Genomic DNA, 24,718 nt, shown 5'->3' with positions numbered 1-24,718 from the left:
TGTTAGTCTGTAGAGAGACTGAATCTCCCTCCATCACAGACACTGACTTCACTTCATCTGAATCAGAAACACACCTGAAGAACAAACACAAACAGAGTTTGTCACAGATTAAGGTGAAGGTTTACTGAAGTAAACAGTGTCAAATGTAAATCATGGACCAATAATATCCAAACAACAACAACAAGAAAAAAATCTTCGTGTTGATTTTGAATAAAACCCATTTGCCGACACAGGAACTGAAGTTGATTTGAGCTGAATTCATACACAGAAAACTCTTCAGATGAGAATCACGTCACGACTGAAACTAAAGCTGCTGCTGTTTGAGCTTCACTGTTTTTATAGAAAGGATATTTAGAAAAACACACACACACATATTTGAGAGAAAAAGAAAAATACACATTTCAAACTCACCAAGCATATGCCACAAACACAACCAGAAGCAAACTGTGTCAAACATCTTGAGCGGTTTGAGTCCACAGATATGAAGAGACAAACTGGATCAGTAATGAGAGATGAGACAGATGAGCTGATGTGAGGCTGCTCTGTAGTAAAGTGAAGTGAAACTCTCCTGTCAGCTAAATAACCCTCGATTTATTCAGCATTGATGCACAAGATCATCAGCTCTTCTGAGCTTCCTGGAGATCAATGCTGTCATGTTCAACAGAAATAAGCTGAGCCAAATATAGATGTTAAAAATGTGTTAAAGCAGTGTTTGATCCTGAGATCCTGAGAGTCTTTGACTCTGGTTTCTCCTGTAACTGTCTTCAGTCGGTTTGTTCTTCGTGTCTGATCAAATAGTTTCTCCTCTCAGACTGATTTCACAGATTCTCCAACTGCTTTATGGATCCAGAACAGATCACTTGTTGTAACTGCTCGCTCTCTCATATTTTCATATGGCATTTTGTGTGGAGTGGAAGTAAAAATGTTTAGTTCATATAAGCAGAAGAAAAAAAATAAGACTTTAAACTACTAAAAGATACAATTCAATTCAATTCAATTCAAGTTTATTTGTATAGCGCTTTTTACAAAATAAATCGTTACAAAGCAACTTTACAGAAAATTATGTTTCTACAATATTTAGTAGTAGCTAGTAGTTTGTGCACATTTGACAGGATTTTAGAAAAAAATAAAAATAATAATAATAATACAAGATGTAGTCAGCTAGACGATGAACTATCAATATTATTAATTAAGTTATTATATGATTCAGTCACACATTTAGCAATAATTGTTAGTTCTGTTTGTTGATTCAAGGTAGCATCATCTGGGGTCCTCTGAGGGTCAGCATCATCTCTTCTCAGGTGTTCTGGATCCAGACTGGAGCTTGTTTAAATCCTAGTTACCACGGGATGTAAATCCCGTGGCGAAACATAGAAACAAAATACAGACATCATTAGCATAGCTGCTGATCCAACAAAGTAAAATTAGTTTAACCCAAGTCAATGAATAAAAATGCACCTTTGAACAGATGCAACTACACTCACAATTAAAAAGATACATTATTCGAATGCTTGGTGAAAGAGATGTGTTTTTAATCTAGATTTAAACAGAGAGAGTGTGTCTGAACCCCGAACATTATCAGGAAGGCTATTCCAGAGTTTTGGAGCCAAATGTGAGAAAGCTCTACCTCCTTTAGTGGACTTTGCTATCCTAGGAACGACCAAAAGTCCAGCGTTTTGTGACCTTAGGGAGCGTGATGGGTTGTAACGTGGTAGAAGGCTAGTTAGGTACGCTGGAGCTAAACCATTTAGGGCCTTATAGGTAAGTAATGATAATTTGTAACTGATACGGAACTTAATAGGTAGCCAGTGCAGAGACTGTAAAATTGGGGTAATATGATCATATTTTCTTGACCTGGTAAGGACTCTAGCTGCTGCATTTTGGACTACCTGTAGCTTGTTTATTGAAGAAGCAGGACAACCACCTAGAAGTGCATTACAATAGTCCAGTCTAGAGGTCATGAATGCATGAACTAGCTTTTCTGCATCAGAAACAGATAACATGTTTCGTAGCTTGGCAATGTTTCTAAGATGGAAGAATGCAGTTTTTGTAACATTGGAAATATGATTTTCAAAAGACAAATTGCTGTCTAATATAACACCCAGATTTCTGACTGTAGAGGAAGTAACAGTACATCCGTCTAGTTGCAGATTGTAATCTACAAGATTCTGTGTAGTGTTTTTTGGTCCAATAATTAGTATCTCTGTCTTATCCAAATTTAATTGGAGAAAATTGTGTGTTATCCAATCTTTTTTAACACATTTTTAACACACTCTGTTAGCTTAGATAATTGGGAAGTTTCATCTGGTCTCGTTGAGATATATAGCTGAGTATCATCAGCATAACAGTGGAAGCTAATTCCATATTTTCTAATAATATTACCAAGGGGCAACATATATATTGAAAATAGAAGGGGACCTAGGACTTTTATTGATGACTATTCTAGATGTTGCAAGGTGTACTTTATGAAACAGAAGAGTGAAGTTCTTTGCAAATTCAAGGAATTTGAGAAAATATTATCCAATGAGTGCGGACAGAAAAAAGCAAGACTCAGAACGGATAATGGTGGGGAATACACATCCAAAGAATTTCAAGAATACTTGAAGGCTCAAGGTATCCACCATGAGACAACTGTACCTCACACACCTCAGCAAAATGGTGTTGCAGAAAGAAAAAATAGGACATTAATTGAAGCAGCGAGAACCATGCTCTCTCACGCTAAAGTCTTACTGGGCAGAGGCTGTAGCAACCGCAGCTTACATACAGAACAGACTCCCCACATCTGTTCTGAAACAAGTGACGCCCTACCAGAAATGGTGCGACAAACAGCCAAATGTGAGTCACATGAAAGTGTTTGGTTGCGTAGCTTATGCACATGTCCCAGACATTGAAAGAAGAAAACTGGACAAAAAGGCTGTGAAGCTTCGTTTCGTGGGATATGCCAACAATGCCAAGGGCTATCGCTTGTTCGACGAAGAAAAAAAGAAGGATTCTAATTCGTCGGGATGTGATCTTCAACGAGTCAGACTTTGACTTGAAACAAGAAGTGGATATTTCTTGTTCGGAGAATGAAGTTATCATGAAAACTAACGAGAGAACCCCAGTCGATGCTACTGTCGATGAAACTGCTAGAGAAGGTGGCAGAATCAGAAAACCACCTAAGAGATATGGCTATGATGAGTTTGCCGACCTGGTGACTGTTGATCATTATGCTACTGTTTGTTGTGTTGCAGAACCAAGCACACTGAAAGAGGCAATGATGAGTCCAAATGCAAAGGAATGGCATGAGGCGGCTGACTTGGAATATGAATCACTGCTGGAAAATAAGACATGGGATTTAGTGAAACTACCAAAGGATCGGAAAGCCATAGGATCGAGATGGGTGTTTAAAGTCAAGCATCATAGTTAGGGATGAGTGGAGAGATACAAGTGCAGACTTGTGGCTAAGGGTTACTCACAGAAGTATGGTGCTCACTACGATGAAACTTTTTCACCCGTGGTACGTTTTAGCTCAATACGTACGTTGCTGTCCTTTGCCGTCCAGAAGAACATGCATGTGCATCAGATGGATGTGGTAACCGCATTTCTAAATGGACACCTGGATGAGGAAATCTATATGGAGCAACCAGAGGGATACATCAGACCAGGAGAGGAAAGTTTGGTGTGCAAGCTGAAGAAGTCAATATATGGACTGAAGCAGTCCCCTCGCTGCTGGAGCAAAACTTTCACAGAGTTCATGAAGAACATTGGATTCAAACAGAGTACATCAGACCCATGTGTGTTCGTGAGATCTCGACAGGAGCTGGAGATATTAGCTGTGTATGTTGATGATCTAATTCTGATCACAGAGTCGATGGAAAGCATGGAAGCGCTGAAACTCGCTCTTAAGAAGCGCTACAAGATGAAGGACATGAGAGAACTGTCCTATATCTTGGGAATCTCTGTCATCCAGGACAAAGACAAAAACTGTGCGTTTCTTCATCAGAAGCATTACATTGAAGCCGTTCTTCAGAAGTATGGTATGCATGATGCAAACCCTGTTGCAACTCAGCTGATGCAAATGTAAAGCTAAAAAGGGACGATGGTGTCAGCAAGCCTGTGAACCCAAGTACTTACCAGTCTATGGTTGGTAGTCTACTGTATGCTGCGATGGCCACACGGCCTGACATAGCACAAGCTGTGAGTGTTGTGTCAAAGTTCAATGCAAATCCAAATGTTTCACATCTGACTGCAGTGAAGAGAGTTCTACGGTACTTGAAGGGTACACTGAATCTTGCTCTCAAGTATGAGCGGTCAGAGTCTGGAACTTTGGTCGGTTTCTCAGATGCTGACTGGGCAGGAGACCAGGACGATCGTCGCTCTACAACCGGAAATGTGTTCTTACTGGGTGGAGGAGCGGTGAGTTGGATCAGCAAGAAACAGTCAACTGTTGCTCTTTCAACAGCGGAGGCTGAGTATGTTGCACTTAGCCAAGCAGCTCAGGAATGTACCTGGCTTAGACGACTACTGAGTGATCTTGGAATGGATGCTACTCCTGTGGTCATCCTGGAGGACAACCAAGGAGCCATTGCAATCGCAAAGAATCCAGTTGATCATTCAAGAACTAAGCACATTGACATTCGCTACCATTACATTTGTGAATGTGTGCAGAATGGACAAATACAACTGCAATATTGTCCCACAGATGACATGAAGGCTGACATCTTGACCAAGCCATTGGTGAGGCAGAAGTTTGAGTATCTTAGGAGTGAGATTGGACTTTGTTTCATTTAATTCTGTTTAGTCTGATCTTAAAAGGGCTAGAATGTGTTTAGTGTTAAATATGTTACGGTGTAAACCGGTATAACATGGCATAAGATTTTTTTTTAGTTAATATAATTTACTAAGAAATGGCTTAGTCCTATTGTAAAATTAAGTGGGAGTGTTGTAATATAGTAATTTGCCAATAGTTGTCACTGTTGTATTGCCATGTAGTTGTGTCACTACAGTTCTGTTATTCATTCTTCTTCTTTGTTCATTCATTCTTCTTCTTTATTCATTCTTCTTCTTTGTTCATTCTTCTTCGTTGGATATAATAAAGAGCACATGCAACTTCAATAGATAGCCCATCAATTCAGTGACAGCAGAGACACTAGGAACCTGTGGCAGGGGATACAGACCATTACGGACTACAAGCCCCCACCACGGACCTGTGACAACAACATCTCTCTGCTGAACGAGCTGAACACCTTCTTCGCTCGCTTTGAGCAACAAAACAGCACCACTGCACAGAAGACTGAAGACAGAAGATGATGCTGACCTCAGACAGTGTGAGGAGATCCTTCAGCAGGATCAATGCACGCAAAGCTCCGGGTCCTGACAACATCCCTGGGCGTGTACTGAGAGACTGTGCAGCAGAACTCACTGATGTCTTCACAGACATTTTCAACATCTCACTGAGTCAGGCTGTTGTTCCCACATGCTTTAAAACTACCACCATCATCCCAGTCCCAAAGAAACCATCTCCATCCTGCTTCAATGACTACCGTCCTGTTGCACTTACCCCCATCCTCATGAAGTGTGTCTCTGAATGAACTCCTTTTGTGGAAGCGTTCTCCACACAACAACGAGCAGAAACACGACAACTAAACTCTAGGCGTTTTATTATAATAGGGTTTACAGTGTATGGTAACAGACACTTAAAAATATATATTTTATTGAACTAAAAAATATTAAGTTAATTTGACTTAAAAATTTTGATGTTTTTACAGTGTGTGTATGACAGTCCCAGTCATAGTTGTTTGTCCTGCTCGCTATCTGAAAAAAAAAAAATCATACTAATATGCTGATTTGCTGCTCAAGCATCAAAGTTCATTAAGTTCATTTGCTGACCATTTGACGGTTTCATTTAGATTCATTAATAAAACTAAATGGCCATTGCTTGGATTTAATTTATATCCAAATGAAATCCTGAATGACACACTACACACTGTGCATACTGTACTCTAGATACTCACCTGTCTGGTGTATGAATATTATAAGATTATTTTATCAACATCTGAGTCTGAGCTCTCCGTTGTGAGGAAAGCTGACTGTTGACTCATGAGGTGTTTGTCTGTTTAAGTCGAGCATTATCCAGAGAAGATCTTGACTTCACTGATGATTAGCTGTTGTTCTTACACCCTCACCAGAGAAAACATCTGGACTCAGACAACTAGACTCGAAGATCAACAAGCAGAAAACAGAGATGATAACACTGAACACCTCAAACCCCTCAGCAATTAAAGTACAGGAGCAGACCTCTGTAGAAATGAGGAGTTTGTAGACCTGGGCTTCATCATTAGACATGATGGAGGACAGACAATGACATCAAGAGACGCATTAGCAAGAGCAGAAACAGCTTTATAACACTGAACAATATGTGGAGGTCCAACACTAGAATGACTCTGTATCAGAGCTGTGTCCTTTCCACGTTACTTTACAGATCTGAATGTTAGAGAACGACAGAAACACTTTACGTAACTATCAACTTTCCACATGATGAACCTCCAGAATCCTGCAGATCTTCTGCTCCAAAACATCTCTGACCAACAACTACTCATGCAGCGCAATAAGAAAGTACAGCACCTTTAGAAATATATTAACTGAGAAACATAAAAATAAATAAAAACACTGACTTCTTTTACCTGCTGTACATATAATGGGAACATTTCGTTATTATGCATTAGCTATTCATGCTTTGTTTCATATCTACAAGTTAGCCTGTATTTAACAGTTTAATAATACTTAAAACAGACAAGTAAAATTTTCACTTGTTTTTAACTGTATGTGGCATTTTATTTACATGAAAATATAAAAGTGTTAAAAAGACTAAATGTGTTTGAGTATTTAGAGGAGAGTGAAAGACACAAATGCTGTTAACTTGTGAAAATGTTTAGTTGATTTGATGAAGGAGAGACTCCATCCACAGAACAAAGACTATATACTGGATATCTGTACATTAACAACAGACACACAACTAAATATAAAGTAAAATAGAATAACAATGTGTAGAAAACATGAGATAAGTTTCAAACATTGTAGGTTTGTTTTATATCTTTTGACACATTTAAGTGCTGCACTTGACAATCACATTTAAACATCTGAATCATTATGAATGAGTTTAATAGAAATATTATTAAACTGAAGAGCCAGACAGACTCATCTGAGCTTCTTCCTCCTCTGTTCCAGCTTTACATTAAACACAATGATCATCTGCTTGAATACTAAAGCAACATTAATCATTCAATATCATGTTTCTAACACACATGCTGCATTATTTGATTGTAAAGTCTGAGTCTCTTCACCTGTATGGATCACATTTACACATTTATCACACATTCATTTCTCCTCATAGACACAATAGTGAAGCTCTCCTGTGGATCTTCAGCTGATGTTTACTGCTTCTCCCAAGATCACTTCACTTTATGAGATACAGCATTTAGCAGCTTTTCGTGATTGAACTTCTATTCTCTATCTATTCTAATCTGTAAGGTTGAATAGAAGAAAAGATGATCAGAGTTTAGTTGAATAAAGAGTACATGAGTAAAAAGTTGCATTAAATTCCTGTAATCAGATTAATTATTGACTATACCTGATACATATTTATAAAACAATAATTGTGTTTTAAACACATTTAGAAACATTAATTCCATTCATATGTTTGCGTCTCTATTGAGTCAATATAAAGAAACATACTAAAGAGTGTACATCGATATAATAATTAACAATATGTGATTTAGTCTTGAAATACAAATCTTTCAGTTAAATGTGTCACTAGTTGAAGCTGTTTGTCTCTAGTTTAAACATGTTTGTGTTGGTCTCAGTAAATAAGTGAAATGATTGCACAGCTCGCTGGAATACTGGATTCTGATTGGTCAGTGGTGACATTCGGAGGTGTGTTATTCATTAGGTGTGTGTCATTAGCAGCAGAATAACACACAGTCATACGGTATTTGAGTCGGCCGTTTCTTTGACTTCTCTCGTATCACAGCACCTCACTCGTTTCATTCAAACACAACTGCTATTAGCTTGTGCCTCAGTTACTGACTGGATTTACCCTCAAACCAAACCGCAGGAGATTCCTGTTAATAGTAGACTTGAGGAGACATTGTTCAAAGTGTGTCTTGTTGTTCAAGTTGTTGCTAACTGAGCAGAAGTGTTTAGCTGAATCTAAATTGTGTCTAATTCTTCACTTGTGTGTCAAGAAAGCATATAAATAAGTGTGATAATGCAGATGCAGCCGGATGTTATCACAGAATAAGTCTCTTCAGGAGGACACAAGTCCTGATCACCCTGTCGGGTTTATTCTGTGATAACAAGCGGCTGGAGGTACATTATCTCTTACAGAAAGTAAGTGTAAAGTAATGTGACGTGTTGCTTGTCAAAGTAAAAACACACAAGAGACAGAGACATTGATCATGTGATGCTGGACGACTGTGAGCTGAAGCTGAATCTGCTCTGATTTTACCAGCGTTTTCCTACAATCTGAACAAATCTATTTCAAACTCTAATGATTCACTATTACTGATCTCATTAATAAAGCAGCTGTTGCTGTAGAAAGCTGTGACAGTCTGCTTTTCTTCTCTTTCCTCCTTTGTGTTCAACATTTTTATCAACTTTACATTTCATTCAGACACAAACCCTTTGAAATAAAGCTTGATGATCATTTGATCAACTCTTTTCACTAATATTTGAAAGTATATATTTGTTCACATATCAGAGGTAAATGAATCTCTTTAATATCACAAAGTGAAGTTTACTCACCTCAGTTCACAGTTTGAGTCTCGTAGCACATCAATGAGCTTCTGCTTTGAGTCTCTAATCTTATTCTCTCTCAGATCAAGCTCTTTTAGAAACTTCAGAGCTTTTGTGTTTGTCAAAGACTGAGTTAAAGAAGAAACATCTGTAATGCCACAGTCACGAAGACTAGAAAGAGACAAACAGAGGAAGAGAGATCATCTTACAAACAAATCATTAAGATGAAGAATCTTTCACAAATATAATGTGAACACATTCATCATGAGATATTGAGTATAAAGTGTTTTGTTCAACTCTTATGTGCTGTTCGTTTGGGGACGACACTCGTGCTGTTTGGGCTCTCCAGAGAACACAGCCAACAAAACGACTTTTTGTTACAAAATGTGTCATTTATTAATGTTTTTACTCTACATTCATTTAGTTTTTTGAAATTTTGTAAATTTATAAAATGTATTAATTACATTTTTTATATAAAAAGAGCTTTTTATGTAAAATTCACTTTATTAAGACTAATTTCTAATTTTGATTAATGGGGATAACATGGCGTGTGTGTTTTCCTCCATCGCGGATCTGCTGGTGTTACCTCCTTGATTTGATCATTACCTCATTCATTTCAATGTGGGTCTCCAGAGAGAGACTTTTTTCACACTAACACACAACCAGATCTCAATCCAATTTAATTTTCTGTTTGTAGATCTACCAAGTGTTGACAACCGTACAAAGTCTCATGTCATTTAGATAAAGGGAACATTTTTTTTTATTTCAGCAAACATCATTTGGGGTCTCAAAAGATCTTGAACAGCACATAAGAGTTAAACAAAGTGATTTTCATCATTTTGATTCTTGTCTGTGAATGTTACGGACCTCAATCTCTCCAGTTTACAGCGTGAATCCTTCAGTACGTCACATAAGTGATTCAGTCCTGTGTTTTTTATTTGATTCCAGCTCAGGTTCAGTTCTCTCAGGTGTGATGGGTTTGATTTCAGAGCTGAAGTCAGGATGAGACACTGTTTCTCTGTAATACTGCATACACACAGACTGAAGACAGAAAGATAAAACACCATGAATCAGACACGTTATGTTCATGTGTGAGTAATTCATCATGTGTTATCACCATACAGTGTAATAATTAAAACACTGCCAAAAACCTTATTATATGATTTTATTATTATATTATAATAAACCAATAATAAACTTATTATATTAACTTATTTTAATATGATTTTAAGTAGTTCTATAGTTGATCCTATATCTGAATCTATTTTGTTAATCTTTTCTTTTGGGTTTGTTTTATTGGTCAGTCGTGGTCTAATGGTGAGAGAGTCAGGCTTGTAAGCTGAAGGTTGTGGGTTCGAGTCTCAGGTCCAACAGGGATTGTAGGTGGAGAGAGTGAATATCCAGCGCTCTCTTCTACCTTCAATACCACGACTGAGATGATACCCTCGAGCAAGAACTGAACCCCAACTGTTCCTCAGATGTGTGTGTGTGTGTGTGTGTTAAATGCAGAGCACATGTTCAGAGTATGGGACACTATATTTGGCCACATGTCACATCCTTTCCTTTCCTTTTCCTGAAAGTAAACAGTAATCTTTAATCTGACTGTAAGTGCTGTAGAGTATAATGATACTAACTCTAGTTTCTCCAGCTTGAATTGTGTGTTCATCAGTAGATCACTGAGGTGTTTCACTCCAGAGTCTCCTAGTAGTTCATTCCAGCTCAGGTTCAGTTCTCTCAGGTGTGATGGGTTTGATTTCAGAGCTGAAGTCAGGATGAGACACTGTTTCTCTGTAATACTGCATCTACACAGACTGAAGACAGAAAGAGAAAACATAATGAATCAGACACGTTATGTTCATCTGTGAGTAATTCATCATGTGTTAACGCCATACACTGCAATAATTTAAAAGAAATACAAATTAAAAACTGCCAAAACCTTATATTTCCATTACATTTCATCATTTAGCAGATGCTTTTATTCAAAGTGACTTATAAATTACGACAACTGAAGCAATCAAAATCAACAAATGAGCAATTTGCTATAACAAGTGCTATAACAAGTCTCAGTTAGCTTTTTTTCAAGTTTTTATTTGATTTTATTCAATTAAATTATTATCGCATGCGCGACCAAAATAAGAAATGTGCTGTAAATGAGTTCAGAGTGTGTGTTTGTGGACCGACATGGTTGACTGCTATTAATGCACAATTACCATTTTTTAGGTCGACAGACTGTAGTGTATAAGATTTCTATTCAAACTGAAAGAATAAATCTAGGCTTCCTGTTAATGTTTTCAAAGCACAATGCAGAACTGTGACATTTCATTCACTGACGCTCTTTAGACTAAACCCAGAAGCACATAGACTTACGGGCAACCCGCCAAAATAAAAGCTTGCTGAGTTTAAGTTTGAAGATGAAAAATTAAAGAAATTCAAATTCAAATAATAATAAAAATATTAGCACTTTATTTTTAAGTTTACTATAAAATAATTGTATTTGTATTTAATAGTCCCATTTTATTTTAAAATATAATATAATTATTACACGTTATTATTTAGTTTATTATTTTATTTAAATAAACACTTAATAAAATGCAATAATATCATTACTATTATTAATGTATGTTTTGTTGTTATATTTGATGGGTCACCAGCTTCTCAGAAGAGAACCAGGCTGAAAAACTGATGTGCTCTTCTGAATGTAGGGCTGCTCAATAAATCACATGCAGGGGCGTAAATTGGGCGTAAAAGCTAGAATTGCACTTGTGAGGAAGTGTATCCACAGAGGAAAGTCGTACTACTATAAGTGCAGCAGGAGACAGCGCTTGTGTCTGTTGTAGACATTACTAACCTCACAGTGTTGCCAAGTCTGCAGTTTTCTCATGGATTTGAAACTTTATCAATGTTGCCGTGGGTTGAAACGACCCCAGTGACGTGTATTTTAGCTTCGGAACGCTATTTTTACCAAGGGACCCCCTCGAAATGTGGTTAGTTTGGACTAGTTTTGAGAAGCAATTAGGTGGATTTTGTTTTGAAAACCTGGCAACCTTTTCTGTCAAGCAGGTAACATTATTATCACTAGTGGACTCATCGAAAAATGTGTGTGTGTGTGTCTGTGTGTGTGTGTGTGTGTGATATGTACAAGAAGAAAGCAGGCCCTGAACTAAAGCACTGTGAGGTGAGGGAGAAGAGACTCAAAATATTAATAAGCTTAAAACACATTTTTGTCCATTTGAGTTTGTTATTTTAATACTTACACTATTATTTAAAGTGATTGATTTCAGATGGAGCAGCATTTAATACACAGAACCGCAGTTCACTATCAAGATATTAAATAACACATTAATAATCAAAGATGAATCGCCTTCAATTATGGTTAATCAGTGCAATGGATCATGGGAAATGTAGTCCGGGGGACACATAACAGTCTGTGTAGTGTGAGTCAATATAATAGGAGGAGGACCTCTGGTGGAGAGCGGACAGAAGATCGCGGACAGGATTCATGACAGATGTGAGAAGGAAAGTTATTCAGACCAAAGATCAGGATTAGAAATACATTATGTGCACAGAAAAATCATTTCAGCACTGCAATATTCCATAAAAAATAATAACTGTAAACTTTAATTTCATGGTGACTATGAAAGTAAAAGTAATCTTTAATCTCAGTGCAACTGCTGTAGAGTATAATGATACTAACTCTAGTTTCTCCAGCTTGAATTGTGTGTTCATCAGTAGATCACTGAGGTGTTTCACTCCTGAGTCTCCTAGTAGTTTATTCCTGCTCAGGTTCAGTTCTCTCAGGTGTGATGGGTTTGATTTCAGAGCTGAAGTCAGGATGAGACACTGTTTCTCTGTAATACTGCAATCACACAGACTGAAGACAGAAAGAGAAAACATAATGAATCAGACACGTTATGTTCATCTGTGAGTAATTCATCATGTGTTAACAACATGCAGTGCAATAAATAAAATGATGCTGAAACCTGAAAACGATAAATAAATAATTACACAGCCATAAAGAACTAGGATATTGAGGATATTAGTTACATTTCAAGTCTAGAGAATCTTTAGTTAGACCAAAAAAAAAAAAAAAAGAGGTTTGTGATTAATAATGTGATTAAGATACAGGATCAACTACAGAAGCATCTTAAAAATAACATTAAAATGTTCAAATTTATTTTAAATGTAACAAAGAAAATTCTGTTCAGAAATGAAAATTTAATTCAATATATTTTAAGATCGTAGATTAGAGTCAACAAGTACAAGATTTTGTGATCATATTTTGTTCTTATTGTGATGCATGTCTGAGTGAAACCACTTTAAAAACAAAACTGCAGGTCAGGAATTCATGAGTTTCTGATGAAAAGCTGATAATTGTTTGTTATTGCAAACAATATCCCATCGTTTCATCACAATTTCACCATCAAGTTAGGCACATCAACCATAACTCCTTCAAAAACAGCTAGAAGCCTTGGAGTTATGATTGATGATCAGCTGACTTTCTCAGACCACATTGCTAAAACTGTCCGATCCTGCAGATTTGCTTAATTCAACATCAAGAAGATCAAGCCCTTTCTTTGGGAACATGCTGCACAACTCCTTGTTCAAGCTCTTGTTCTGTGGCTGGACTATTGCAATGCCCTCTTAGCAGGTCTTCCAGCCAATTCTATCAAACCTTTACAATTAATCCAGAACGCGGCAGCAAGTTTAATTTTTAATGAGCCAAAAAGAATACACTCACACCTCTGTTTATCAATTTGCACTGGCTTCCAATAACTGCTCGCATAAAATTCAAGGCATTGATGTTTGCCTACAAAACTACCACTGGTTCTGCACCCATTTACCTAAATTTGTTACTTCAGACTTATGTGCCCTCTAGAAGCTTGCGTTCTGCAAGTGAACGTTGCTTGATTGTTCATCCCAAAGAAGCACAAAGTCACTTTTACGAACTTTTAAATTAAATGTTCCCTTCTGGTGGAATGACCTCCCCAACTCAATCCGAGCAACTGAGTCCTTAGCCATCTTCAAGAATCGGCTTAAAACACATCTCTTCCATCTTTATTTGACCCTCTAACTTTAACACTCACTATTCTAATTCTATTCTTTAAAAAAAAGACGTAAAGACGTCTAACAATAGCTTGCTCTATTCTTTTTTTTATTCTATCTGTTTTCTTTTTATTTATTATATAATTTAAAATCCCATGCTACGTGTACTGTGTTAAGCTAACTGAGACTTGTTATAGCACTTATATATCATTACTCTTTTTGTTGTTTTTGATTGCTTCCACTGTCCTCATCTGTAAGTCTCTTTGGATAAAAGCATCTGCTAAATGAATAAAGTTTTCCCTCCTTCACATCATCAGACGAGAGAAGAGATGTGTTTATGAGAGAAAGTGATAGTTATTTTCATTAAAGATCACAAGGGTACATTCATTTTTGGAAATAAATGATATACCCTGATAAATCAATCTGACTGTAACTGCTGTAGAGTATAATGATACTAACTGTAGTTTCTCCAGCTTGAATTGTGTGTTCATCAGTAGATCACTGAGGTGTTTCACTCCAGAGTCTCCTAGTAGTTTATTCATGCTCAGCTTCAGTTCTCTCAGGTGTGATGGGTTTGATTTCAGAGCTGAAGTCAGGATGAGACACTGTTCCTCTGTAATACTGCAATAACTCAGACTGAAGACAGAAAGAGAAAACACAATGAATCAGACACGTTATGTTCATGTGTGAGTAATTCATCATGTGTTAACAACATACAGTGCAATAAATAAAACATTATCAAAAACCTTATTATATGACGATAAACAAAAACAGAAGAAAAAAGATGAACATAGTAGACACAGGATGAACTACAGAACTACTTAAAATAAGATAAAATGTGAAAATTGAGTTAAAATGTGAGAAAGCAAGACAATTATGTTTCTGAATTACAATTTACCTAAAAACATTTTTAACTTTTTTTGCTATTGTCATTCTTTACTGTACATGTCTGAGTGAATAAAAAATAATGAAAATAATAATTAAGTCCATTAATGAACTGGATTACTGTGATCTCCGGTGATTGACTGAGATGAGACCCTCGAGCAAGAACTGAACCCCAACTGTTCCTCAGCGCCGCAGGTGTGTGTGTGTGTTTGTGAGAGAGAGAGTGTGTGTGTAAGTGTGTGTGAGAGAGTGCGCGTGTGTGTGTGTGAGAGAGAGAGAGTGTGTGTGTGTGTTCACTGTGTGTGTGAGTGTGTGTGTGTGTGTGTGAGAGTGTGCGTGTGTCTGTTCACGGTGTGTGTGTGTTTACAGTGTGGGTGTGTGAGTGTGTGTGTGTGTGTGTGTGTGTGCGAGCGTTCACGGTCTGTGTGTGTGTTACCGTATTTTCCGGACTATAAGTCACACTTTTTTTCATAGTTTGGCTGTTCTTGTGACTTATAGTCAGGTGCGACTTATTTAATATTTAATATTTAATAGCACTTAATATTTTATAAATGTATCTACACCAACACACCAATTTCACATCTCTGACCCATTCCTTGTGACACAGCACCAGTTTACAGACAGTTGGCTGGAGCTTAACATTGATTCATGTTTAGATTAACCAAATTCAGACCTGAGTATCTGTAGTGTCTGTGAATTTCTCAGCAGACTGGAGATTTCTGTCACTCCAGAGTCTCCTATTTTATTCCTGCTCAGATCCAGCTCTGTCAGAATTGAAGGGTTTGAATTTAGAGCTGCAGCCAGAGCATGACAACCTCCTTCTGTGATACAGTTGTTCTTCAGACTGCATAAAGAGATAACACTTCAGTTATAATCTTAATATTTACCAGTATGTTTTAGCTGACAAATACTGGTGATGATGATGATGGCAACTCATTCAGTCAGCAATCTCTTATACAAGACGCACAAAAAACACCCAGTAGCAATAATTTAAAAATGTCCTTGTAACATTGAAATAATGTATGTCAATGTCTTGAGTGTACAGTGTTTATCCTGCAGTAGAACAGCGATCTGATTCACTCGTGCAGAACATTGAGATCCAGTAATCTGTCTACTCTATCTAATCTACTCGTGCCTAGATCTAGACTTAAAAAAAAAAAAAAAAACATTTAAACACTGTAATTTGCATTCAGAAACGCCTCCAATAAACCTTATATGGTGACAACACTTCCCTTTATAAATCATGTGAATGTGTAATGTCCTCACCCTAAATAATGGAAAAAGAAAGCAGTACCGACTGAGAAGACATTCTGTGCGCTCACTAAACAGATCAGTGCGCTCTTTTTAAACATGTTTTCTGCACAGAGCATGGTTTGCAGAATCCTGCAGCAAAGCAAGATCAGTCATGACACTAAAGCTACATTTCAAATGACTTCCCAGCTGCACGCAAAAAAAGGCATACCTTATTATTTTTGTCTTGTTTTTACTTTAAATCAAGATGCATTTACTACATAAGCAAAAATATATTTAGTCTTATTTCCTGGGGAGATAAACAAGACTAAATATCTCATCTAACTTGAAATATTCATTTATAAATGTAGTATTTGCAATTAAAGGACACAGGAAACACACAGTAGCACTTTCTTTTTGTAGTATTGCCATTCTAGCACTAGATTCTCTGCTTAAGCATGCTCAGAGTTGTGCTTATATTTACACACATTCCTACGTTAAAGTACAAGACGGAAGATCCCACACTTTGCATGAGACTGTTCCTCCGCACTCGTTACACACACATCTGTGCATATGCACGGTTGATAAATGAGGGGCCTGAAATGTGGAGTTTATGCTGAAATTAAAGCCTGCAAATTGTCAAAATTTCAATTAACAAAACACTAATGATTGTCACAAAACTTACCTCAGTATCTCTAATTTGCAATTAATGTTTTTAAGACCAGTGCAGAGCAGCTTCACTCCTGAGTCCTGCAGATTATTATTGTTCATGTTCAGCTCTTTCAGATTGGTATCTGATCCAAGGACTGAAGCCAGAGCTGGACAGCTTTTGTCTGTTAAGCCACAATCATTTAGCCTACAAGAGAAATAAATAAAATCACAGAGTTAGATACATGTAATAGATTCGTTAAATACAAAAAAATCTATTGATTCAAATTGATTCAAATAAAACTTGATAAAATATGTAAATGTATAACAGGTTTATATCATTAATGGCAATGAGTTATACATTTAAAAGTGCTGCTCTATTATCTGGATGAGTGTTGAGGTGGAGAATCTGGAGGATAATCATTTATGCATTGAGGTTTTGCAAGAGTACATCTGCTTTATAGCAGAAGTTGTAGAAGTTGAACTCAATATTGGAGTAAAAACAACTAAGGAACAATGTGTTTTATAATAACATGTCAGCTTGTTTTGCTGAAAAGAGATATTTTTACATAAAACCCATGTAAATCTAATAAAACAGCATTGCACTTTAATTACAAAGGAAAACAAAAGTTCAAGAAACAGTTTTGACTTGACCCTAAAAGATATATATACTTATAACAAGGGGTGGGGGGAAAAAACAATATGGTATAGTATCACAATGTTTTCCGCAGCAATACGGATCTTTTAGTATACCATTTGGTAGAATTATAAAATCAATTTATTGGCAATCAACTAGATGCTGGTGTTGAGTTTTTTTTTTTCTGGTGAGGTCAGCTGGGTCACCTTCTGAAATAAAGATGACGGCATCGCGGAAAGTTATCAGATGGAGATGTGTAGCACTGCGTGAGGCAAATGGTGGTCACACCAGATACTGACTGGTTTTCGGACACCCCCCTCGGACCATCAATACAGTAAACTGCACATTTTAGAGTGGCCTTTTATAGTGGCCAGCCTAAAGCCCCTTTCACACTGAACATTGGACCCAGTAAATTGCCGGGTCGCCTTCTGTGTGAACGCAAACACGTCCCGGGATTGATCCAGGGTTAGGGATCTAGTAACATTGCCGGGTTCAGTCCCGGAACGAGCTCTGTGTGAACAAAAGTCAGAACTAATGCTGTAAAGGGTGTGTCGTAGTGATGACGCACGATATCACGTGACTCTTTTACCAGGTGTTTTGAAGGCAGATCAATGTTCGCTACAAAAAAATTTGCAAATTGTAATGAAGCAGAGATCAGTTAGTTCCTCACTTTCTGCACTGAAGCTGAGATCGCCATCTTAAGTAAAAGTTAACCTGCCTAGCGTTTTCGACTCATACATTACACGTCACACCCTGATGTCACATGTCTTTACGGGACCTTTAGGGGTTGTGTGTGAATGCACGCACATATTCCAGGTAATCACTGGTAGTGTGAAAGTGCAAAATCTAGCGACCCGGAAACAATTGCCGGGAAACATTAGCCGTGTATTTGCCAGAATCACAGTGTTAAAGTGGCTAAAGGCTGATCATGCTGTCAAATCAGCATCTTGATAGGCCACACCTGTTAGGTGGATGGATTATCTCAGCAAATAGAAAGAGAAGTGCTCACTAACACAGATTAAAACAGATTTGTGAACAATATTTGAGAGAAATAGGTCTTTTGTGTACATAGAAAAAGTCTTAGCTCTTTGAATTCAACTCATGAAAAATTGGGGTGAAAACAAGTGTTGCATTTATAATTTTGTTCAGTTTAGGTATGCACCTACATCTGCAAATTATCGAAGAGAAAAATGGCAAAAAATCTTGCTCCTGTTTGCAGTAGCGCTACTTTGCTGAAACATGGTATATCTGTACGCTGTGATCTGATAATAATAACTTTGTAGGACTATAATTATTTAGATAGTCCAAATAAAATTAAATGAATAAATCCAACAACTTATAACTGATTCTGTTACATTGAAGTGGATAAAAAAGAATTTATTGATATTTAATATTAAGGTAACAGTTTACAATAAGGTTCGATTAATGTTTAACACAAACAAACAATGAACAATACATTACAGTATTTATTAGTCTTTCTTAAATTTAGTTAATGAGAATACAGTTGTTCATTGTTAGTTCATGTTTATTAAGAGTGCATTAACTGTTAACTAGCACAACTGTTGATTTTAATAATGAATTAGTAAATGTTGAAATTAATATGAAAGGGTTATTTCAGGCAAAAATGAAAATTATAAAATTATAAAATAACAAAAATTACGACTTCACACTGTACGTCAACAGTCACAGCAGTCGCGCTCACAATAGACCGGGAAGAGATGACGATGCTGAATAAAGTCATAATTTTTGTTATTTTTGGACCAAAACCTGTTTTCGATGCTTCAACAAATTTTAACTGACCCTATGATGTAATATGGACTTTGATGATGTTTTATTACCTTTCTGGACATGGGCGGTATATCGTATTTATACATTTTCAATGGAGGCAATTTCTCATTTTTGGCTGAAATAACCCTTAAACTAAGATCAATACATTCTTAGATTGCAAACTAAAGTATGTAACCTCGTGAACCTTATTGTAAAGTTACCAATATTAACAAATTCTGTCCAGGTTTATTGTGCTGTTTTCAGGAAAAGTGTGGTTATTTTATTCGTTTGTGTTTTTTTTTTTATTCAGTATCATTAAAATTGAGTTAAATTTAAAAAGTCTTACAAAATAAATGTATATTATTTCATAAATTAATAAATAATCATTACAAAGCATTTTTGGTTTTCAGCCAAGTGCATCCAGAATTTTTGGTTTCTGTTTCAGCCCAGAATTTTCATTTCGGTGCACCCCAGATATAAGACTGCATGTTTAATTTAATTTAAATTTAACAGTAATTTACTTTCAAGAACTGACATATCACAATATAAATATCACAATATAATCTCAGAATATCTCAATATATTGACACAAGTATCGTGATAATATCGTATCGTGAGGCCTCTGGTGATTCCCACCCCTACTTATAACTGGTGTATGGTTAATTATCACTATAAATCGTGGTGTCCAAGCCTGCTATGCATCAATGTAGATTCATGTAATTTTAAGATGAGAACAAAACACGACAAGATATATTAAATAACTTACAGAGCTCTTTTGCAGGTTTTGATGACTGCTGATAATCTAATGAGACACTCGTCTGATTTCTTGAATTTCTGAAGCTCAAACTCCTCCAGCTCCTCCTCTGATGTCAACAACACAAAGACCAAAGCAGACCACTGGGCAGGTGAAAGATCAGCAGATGAGAGACTTCCTTTGCTAAGGTGGGTCTGAATGTCTTTCACCAGAGTTTGGTCGTTCAGTTCATTCAGACAGTAGAACAGATTGATGGATCTCTCTGGAGACAGATTAGACTCTAATGTCTGCTTGATGTACTGAACTATTTCTTTTTTGCTCTTCTCATTTCCATTTTTCTGTGTCAACAGACCCTGTAAGAGTCTCTGATTGGACTGGAGTGACAAACCAAGGAGGAAGCGAAGAAAAAGATCCAGGTGTCCATTATCACTTTCTAGTGCCTTGTCCACTGCAGTCTTGAGCAAATCAATCATGGTTTTACTTTTATATTTCCATTTTGTAGACTCATGAACAAATATACTTTTCTTCTTTATGTCTAGAAACATATGTGCATAAAGGGCTGCAATAAACTCTTGAATGCTCAAGTGAACAAAGCAGTACATGGTACCAAGAGTGATCCCTGTTTCCTCCTTAAAGATCTGGGTACACATGCCTGAGTACACCGATGCCTTATAGACGTCAATACCACAGGCTTCCAGATCTGTGTCATAGAAGATCACATTGTTTCTTTCCAGCTGATCAAATGCCAGTTTCCCCAGTGAAAAGATGGCATCTTTATCCCAGGAAACACCTGGTGTATGTTCTCCATCATACTTTCGTCTGCTCTGCTGGATCTGAAATCTGAGGAAGTGTGTGTACATTTGTGTCAGAGTCTTAGGAGTGTCTTCAGTATTTGACTCCTGCAGTGTTTTGGGGACATCATCAGCCTGACATTATTTCTTTTCTCCTCTAAAATGTTCTGGAGAACAGTGGCTGAAATCCAGCAGAAGACTGGGATGTGGCACATGATAAAGAGACTCTTTGATTGTTTAACATGATCAATGATTTCTTTGGCCTGATTCTCATCCGTGAATCTTTTTCTGAAGTACTCCTCCTTTTGTGCATCATTGAATCCTCGTATCTCTGTCAGCCGGTCAATACAGTCAGGAGGAATCTTACTGGCAGCTGCTGGTCTGCTGGTGATCCAGATGAGAGCAGAAGGAAGCAGATTTCCCTTGATGAGGTTCGTCAGGAGAACATCCAGAGAGACTGGTGATGAAACATCAGACCACGTCTCATTATCCTTAAAGTTTACAGGAAGTTGACATTCATCCAATCCATCAAGAATGAACAAGACTTTGAATTGATTTCTTCTTGTAAGCTTCAGTCCTTTTGTCTCTGGGAAAAACTGAGTTATAAGGCCCATCAAACTTAGTTTTTCTTGCTTCTTTAAGTTCATCTCTCTGAATGGAAGAGGAAATATGAAGCTGATATCTTGATTTTCTTTTCCTTCGGCCCAATCCAGAACAAACTTCTGCACAGAGACTGATTTTCCGATGCCAGCAACTCCTTTTGTCAGTACAGTTCTGATCTGCTTGTCTTGTTCAGGTGCTTCAAACAAATGTTTGCACTCAACCTGTATCTCCTGTGATTCATGACGTCTGGAAGCAACTTCAATCTGTCTCACCTCATGTTCAGTATTGACCTGTTCACTACAACCCTGAGTGATATAGAGATCTGTGTAGATGTTCTTCAGAAGTGTAGAGTCTCCTTGCTTTGCAATTCCTTCAAACACACATTGATACTTCTTCTTTAGGCTACACTTTAGCTGATGAATGAAGACCAGATCATCTAAACAGAAACAAAATACAGATATTATTTAATTATATTTTCTCTCTACATTTATAAGTGACAATCTGACACATGATCACAAGTCTCTTACCTTCTAGAGTATCAGCAGCTTCATCTTGCTTCATCTCTCTCAGGAAGTAGAGCGTGAGATCAAGAGCTGCTTCTTTCATACTGCATCTGTTCTCATTAAAGTCCTTCACAAAGTATTGCATGTCCTCTTTTTGTAATATTTTCTTAAACTTTTCCAGCTCATTTTTTAGAAATGTTATTATTTTCTTCTCAAGATCCTACAAACAAAAGCAAAACAAAAAATAAAGACAAAAGAACAAAATTGAACCAAATCCACATCTGGTCCAAATGATCTAATCAGTAATTAAAAATATGTGTAAAAGAAACAAGAAACATTGCTCAGTAATTGCTCAATTCATTTGTTATAAATATAATCATTAATTAAATATTTTTTCACCTGGAAGATTCCTTGGAGTTTGTCTGTGAAATTCTTGTGGTTCCTGTTAATCTGGAAGTCTGAGTCTAATGTATCATAATGCAGACTGTTAAAATGGAGAATAAAATTAATTTTGTGATTAAGGCAATATATTAGACAAATATCTTGCCACATTTTTATTTAATCAAACACAAAGAGCAAACATCAGTGTTAATGCTGCAGTTATAAGTTAATGCTGTTAAAGTAAAGGTTCTGTTTAAGTACAAATGTAAGTTTTTCTGTCCTATAAGGAGAGAACTAATGACACAAAGAACAGAAAGAAACAGTTCTTCAGTCTCGTTTGAAATGGTTTAATGCTGCAAATGGTAATACAACAGATTAAATGACATATTCATGTGTCTATGGTGAATTTATGCCTCCTTGCTGCTGTTTGTGTAACTGTATTACTGGAAAGAAGCTCCAGACAGACTTCAATGAAAAGGAAAGCAGATATTATTCTGTGATCTACTGTTTTATTTACTTAATTTCTATCACAGATACCCTATTGGAGAAATTAGCTAATGCGTTGTTGTAATAAACCAAATAAAATACCTTTCAGTAGCTGATGGTGTTTTCTCACTGAACTTCATTGGTTCAAGTTTTGACCGGTCACTCTTCACAGACACAGAGCTGGACACATGTGATCCTGATGTTACACTGATGACACAAAAAAAGAAAAGAGAGAGTTTCTTCAGTCTCATTTGAAAAGGTTTAATGTTGTGAATGGACTTTTCTGTAGATAGATGGACACATTCATGTTTGATTGTCACATTCATTATTGAATTTATGCTCTCTAGGGTTTGTGCAACTGTATCACTGCAAATAAGCTCAAGACACAGTTCAGTGAAGAAAAAAGCAGAAACTTTGTTATTTTACTGTATTAATTACTTATTCTCTATCACAGATACACTAGTGGAGAAATTAGCTAATGCTATGTTGTAACAAACCAAATGAAATACCTTTCAGTAGCTGATGGTGTTTCCTCACTGAACTCCGGTGGATCTTCCTTTGACCGATCACTCTTCACAGACACAGAACTGGACACATGTGAGTCTGATCTTACACTGATGACACAAAGAAGAGTGTGGGAACGTTTTTAAGATTTTGATACAATAAATTTCATAAAAAAAAAAAAAGAAACTAAAATATATACTGCAATGCAAAAAGGGAGTAGAGTATAAGTCCCCTTCCATCACAGTAGAGTCCAAGCTCTCTTCTGTCACATCAGTATCATCCTCATCTAACACAAGCTTCATTTCTACCATTGTGCCACATTCAGCTTCATTCTCCTCAGTCGTCTCACTTCTCTCACCTTCCTCATTTATATCTTCTCCAGCAATAGTGACACAGACCCCAGCTTTAACACTGTCACATCCTTTCATTATTTACAGCTTCAGCATCATTCACTTTCTCAACACAGACACTTCTGATGCAGCCCTTCCATTATATCAACCAACTAATCAAAATCAGATTCATCTTCATCATCCTTCAAGACAATGTAAACCTGTCATCTAAAACGAATGACAAGCGTGATCTTTTTGATCTGGGACACTACTGTATCATGTCTTAATCTCTACAAGTAAGAGTTCATCTTTACTGAAAGCTGGGACACATCTCTTCTGACTTCATATCTACAGATTACACACCAGGGCTGTTCAGTGTGACGTGTGTTGAACATGTTATGAAAAATAATCAGTCTATGTGATTAATTAATATACCACAGTAGCAATGCATGCATGGGTTTGAGCCGGTTTACAAACCTGTTATCCAGCAAAGTGAACATTTAATGAGGTTTTTGATACAAATTCATTTCATCACTCGAGTGTAGCCATTTTGGGCCAAATTGTAGATCCTTACAAACAGACACAACAAACTTTGTGTTCTATATAATATTTGTCAAATAAAGTAAAAGGTCTGATCTGAAAACCTTAGTGACAGTTCAGATTCTGTTGGTTCAGATTTGGAAATTCACTGGATATTGCCTCTCATAACATCATAAAGACACGTTACACATTGATGCTATTTTTCATTAATTTGAAATGAAAGAATGAAAGAGAGATTAAAGTGAAGAAATTTAATTCAAACACTATCTTTCCGGAGCCAAAGAATAAACAATGTTCTGACTGCTATACATAATATTTATTGCTGTAGTATTAGTAGATGTTTTATTAATGCGATGATGCCCATCACAGACAGACTTGTTATTTGAGGGGAAGTTAACCCACATTCAGCGTTGTGTTATGTTCAATAATTACAGACCTGGATGCAGAATCAAATCACTCAGATTCCTTCTGTTTGTTTGGGGATTATCTAAACTTAATATTATATTCATAGGCCTAACCATAATATAATCGAGTCATTCAATGTTATGGGGCAAAGAGCGCTCCTGTATAGTCATTAAAAATATATTACTCATTTTAGTTCACACTTTACAGCAAAAGATACTTCAGTTTGCAATCATTATTTACATTTTCTATCCACTTAATGTGCAACCTGAAACAAAAATGTAAAACATCTTAATTCTGGGGTTGCACAGGATTTTTCATATATGATAAATAAAACATATTTAACTGGGCTAAATATTCCTGTATATTAGACATTTAACAAGTTTTAACCCGAGACAATCTAAACACATTTATAGGATGTTCTACTTTGTTTTGCAAAT

The 24,718-nt window shown here is 36.6% G+C and overlaps 2 protein-coding genes and 1 long non-coding RNA gene across 3 annotated transcripts in view; 1 reads left to right on the top strand and 2 right to left on the bottom strand.

Moving 5' to 3' along the window:
• The window catches only part of LOC127987774 (uncharacterized), an 83,829-nt gene extending 73,252 nt beyond the window's left edge, over positions 1 to 10,577 (top strand). Inside the window, exon 2 of the long non-coding RNA XR_008161370.1 lies at positions 10,356 to 10,577. This is a non-coding gene — a long non-coding RNA (uncharacterized LOC127987774). The remainder of the gene's footprint in view (positions 1 to 10,355) is intronic.
• The window catches only part of LOC127987694 (uncharacterized), a 2,462,016-nt gene that overhangs the window by 939,594 nt on the left and 1,497,704 nt on the right, over positions 1 to 24,718 (bottom strand). The window contains exons 113-117 of the mRNA XM_052590053.1: positions 16,619 to 16,789; positions 15,377 to 15,547; positions 14,278 to 14,454; positions 12,470 to 12,646; positions 10,410 to 10,586 (exon numbers count right to left, since the gene is read on the bottom strand). Of these exons, the coding sequence (XP_052446013.1) occupies positions 10,410 to 10,586; positions 12,470 to 12,646; positions 14,278 to 14,454; positions 15,377 to 15,547; positions 16,619 to 16,789 (873 nt within the window). The remainder of the gene's footprint in view (positions 1 to 10,409; positions 10,587 to 12,469; positions 12,647 to 14,277; positions 14,455 to 15,376; positions 15,548 to 16,618; positions 16,790 to 24,718) is intronic.
• Positions 20,461 to 24,718, bottom strand: part of LOC127987716 (protein NLRC3) — a 41,614-nt gene continuing 37,356 nt past the window's right edge. Inside the window, exons 3-7 of the mRNA XM_052590104.1 lie at positions 23,013 to 23,117; positions 22,606 to 22,710; positions 22,036 to 22,120; positions 21,661 to 21,856; positions 20,461 to 21,569 (exon numbers count right to left, since the gene is read on the bottom strand). Of these exons, the coding sequence (XP_052446064.1) occupies positions 20,605 to 21,569; positions 21,661 to 21,856; positions 22,036 to 22,120; positions 22,606 to 22,710; positions 23,013 to 23,117 (1,456 nt within the window). The 3' untranslated portion in view covers positions 20,461 to 20,604. The remainder of the gene's footprint in view (positions 21,570 to 21,660; positions 21,857 to 22,035; positions 22,121 to 22,605; positions 22,711 to 23,012; positions 23,118 to 24,718) is intronic.

The sequence above is a fragment of the Carassius gibelio genome, chromosome B22 (assembly GCF_023724105.1).
Source record: "Carassius gibelio isolate Cgi1373 ecotype wild population from Czech Republic chromosome B22, carGib1.2-hapl.c, whole genome shotgun sequence".
In the NCBI taxonomy this organism is placed as follows: Eukaryota; Metazoa; Chordata; class Actinopteri; order Cypriniformes; family Cyprinidae; genus Carassius; species Carassius gibelio.
The sequence above is the reverse complement of the archived record's forward strand: the minus strand, read 5'-3'. Positions and strand labels throughout refer to the sequence as shown.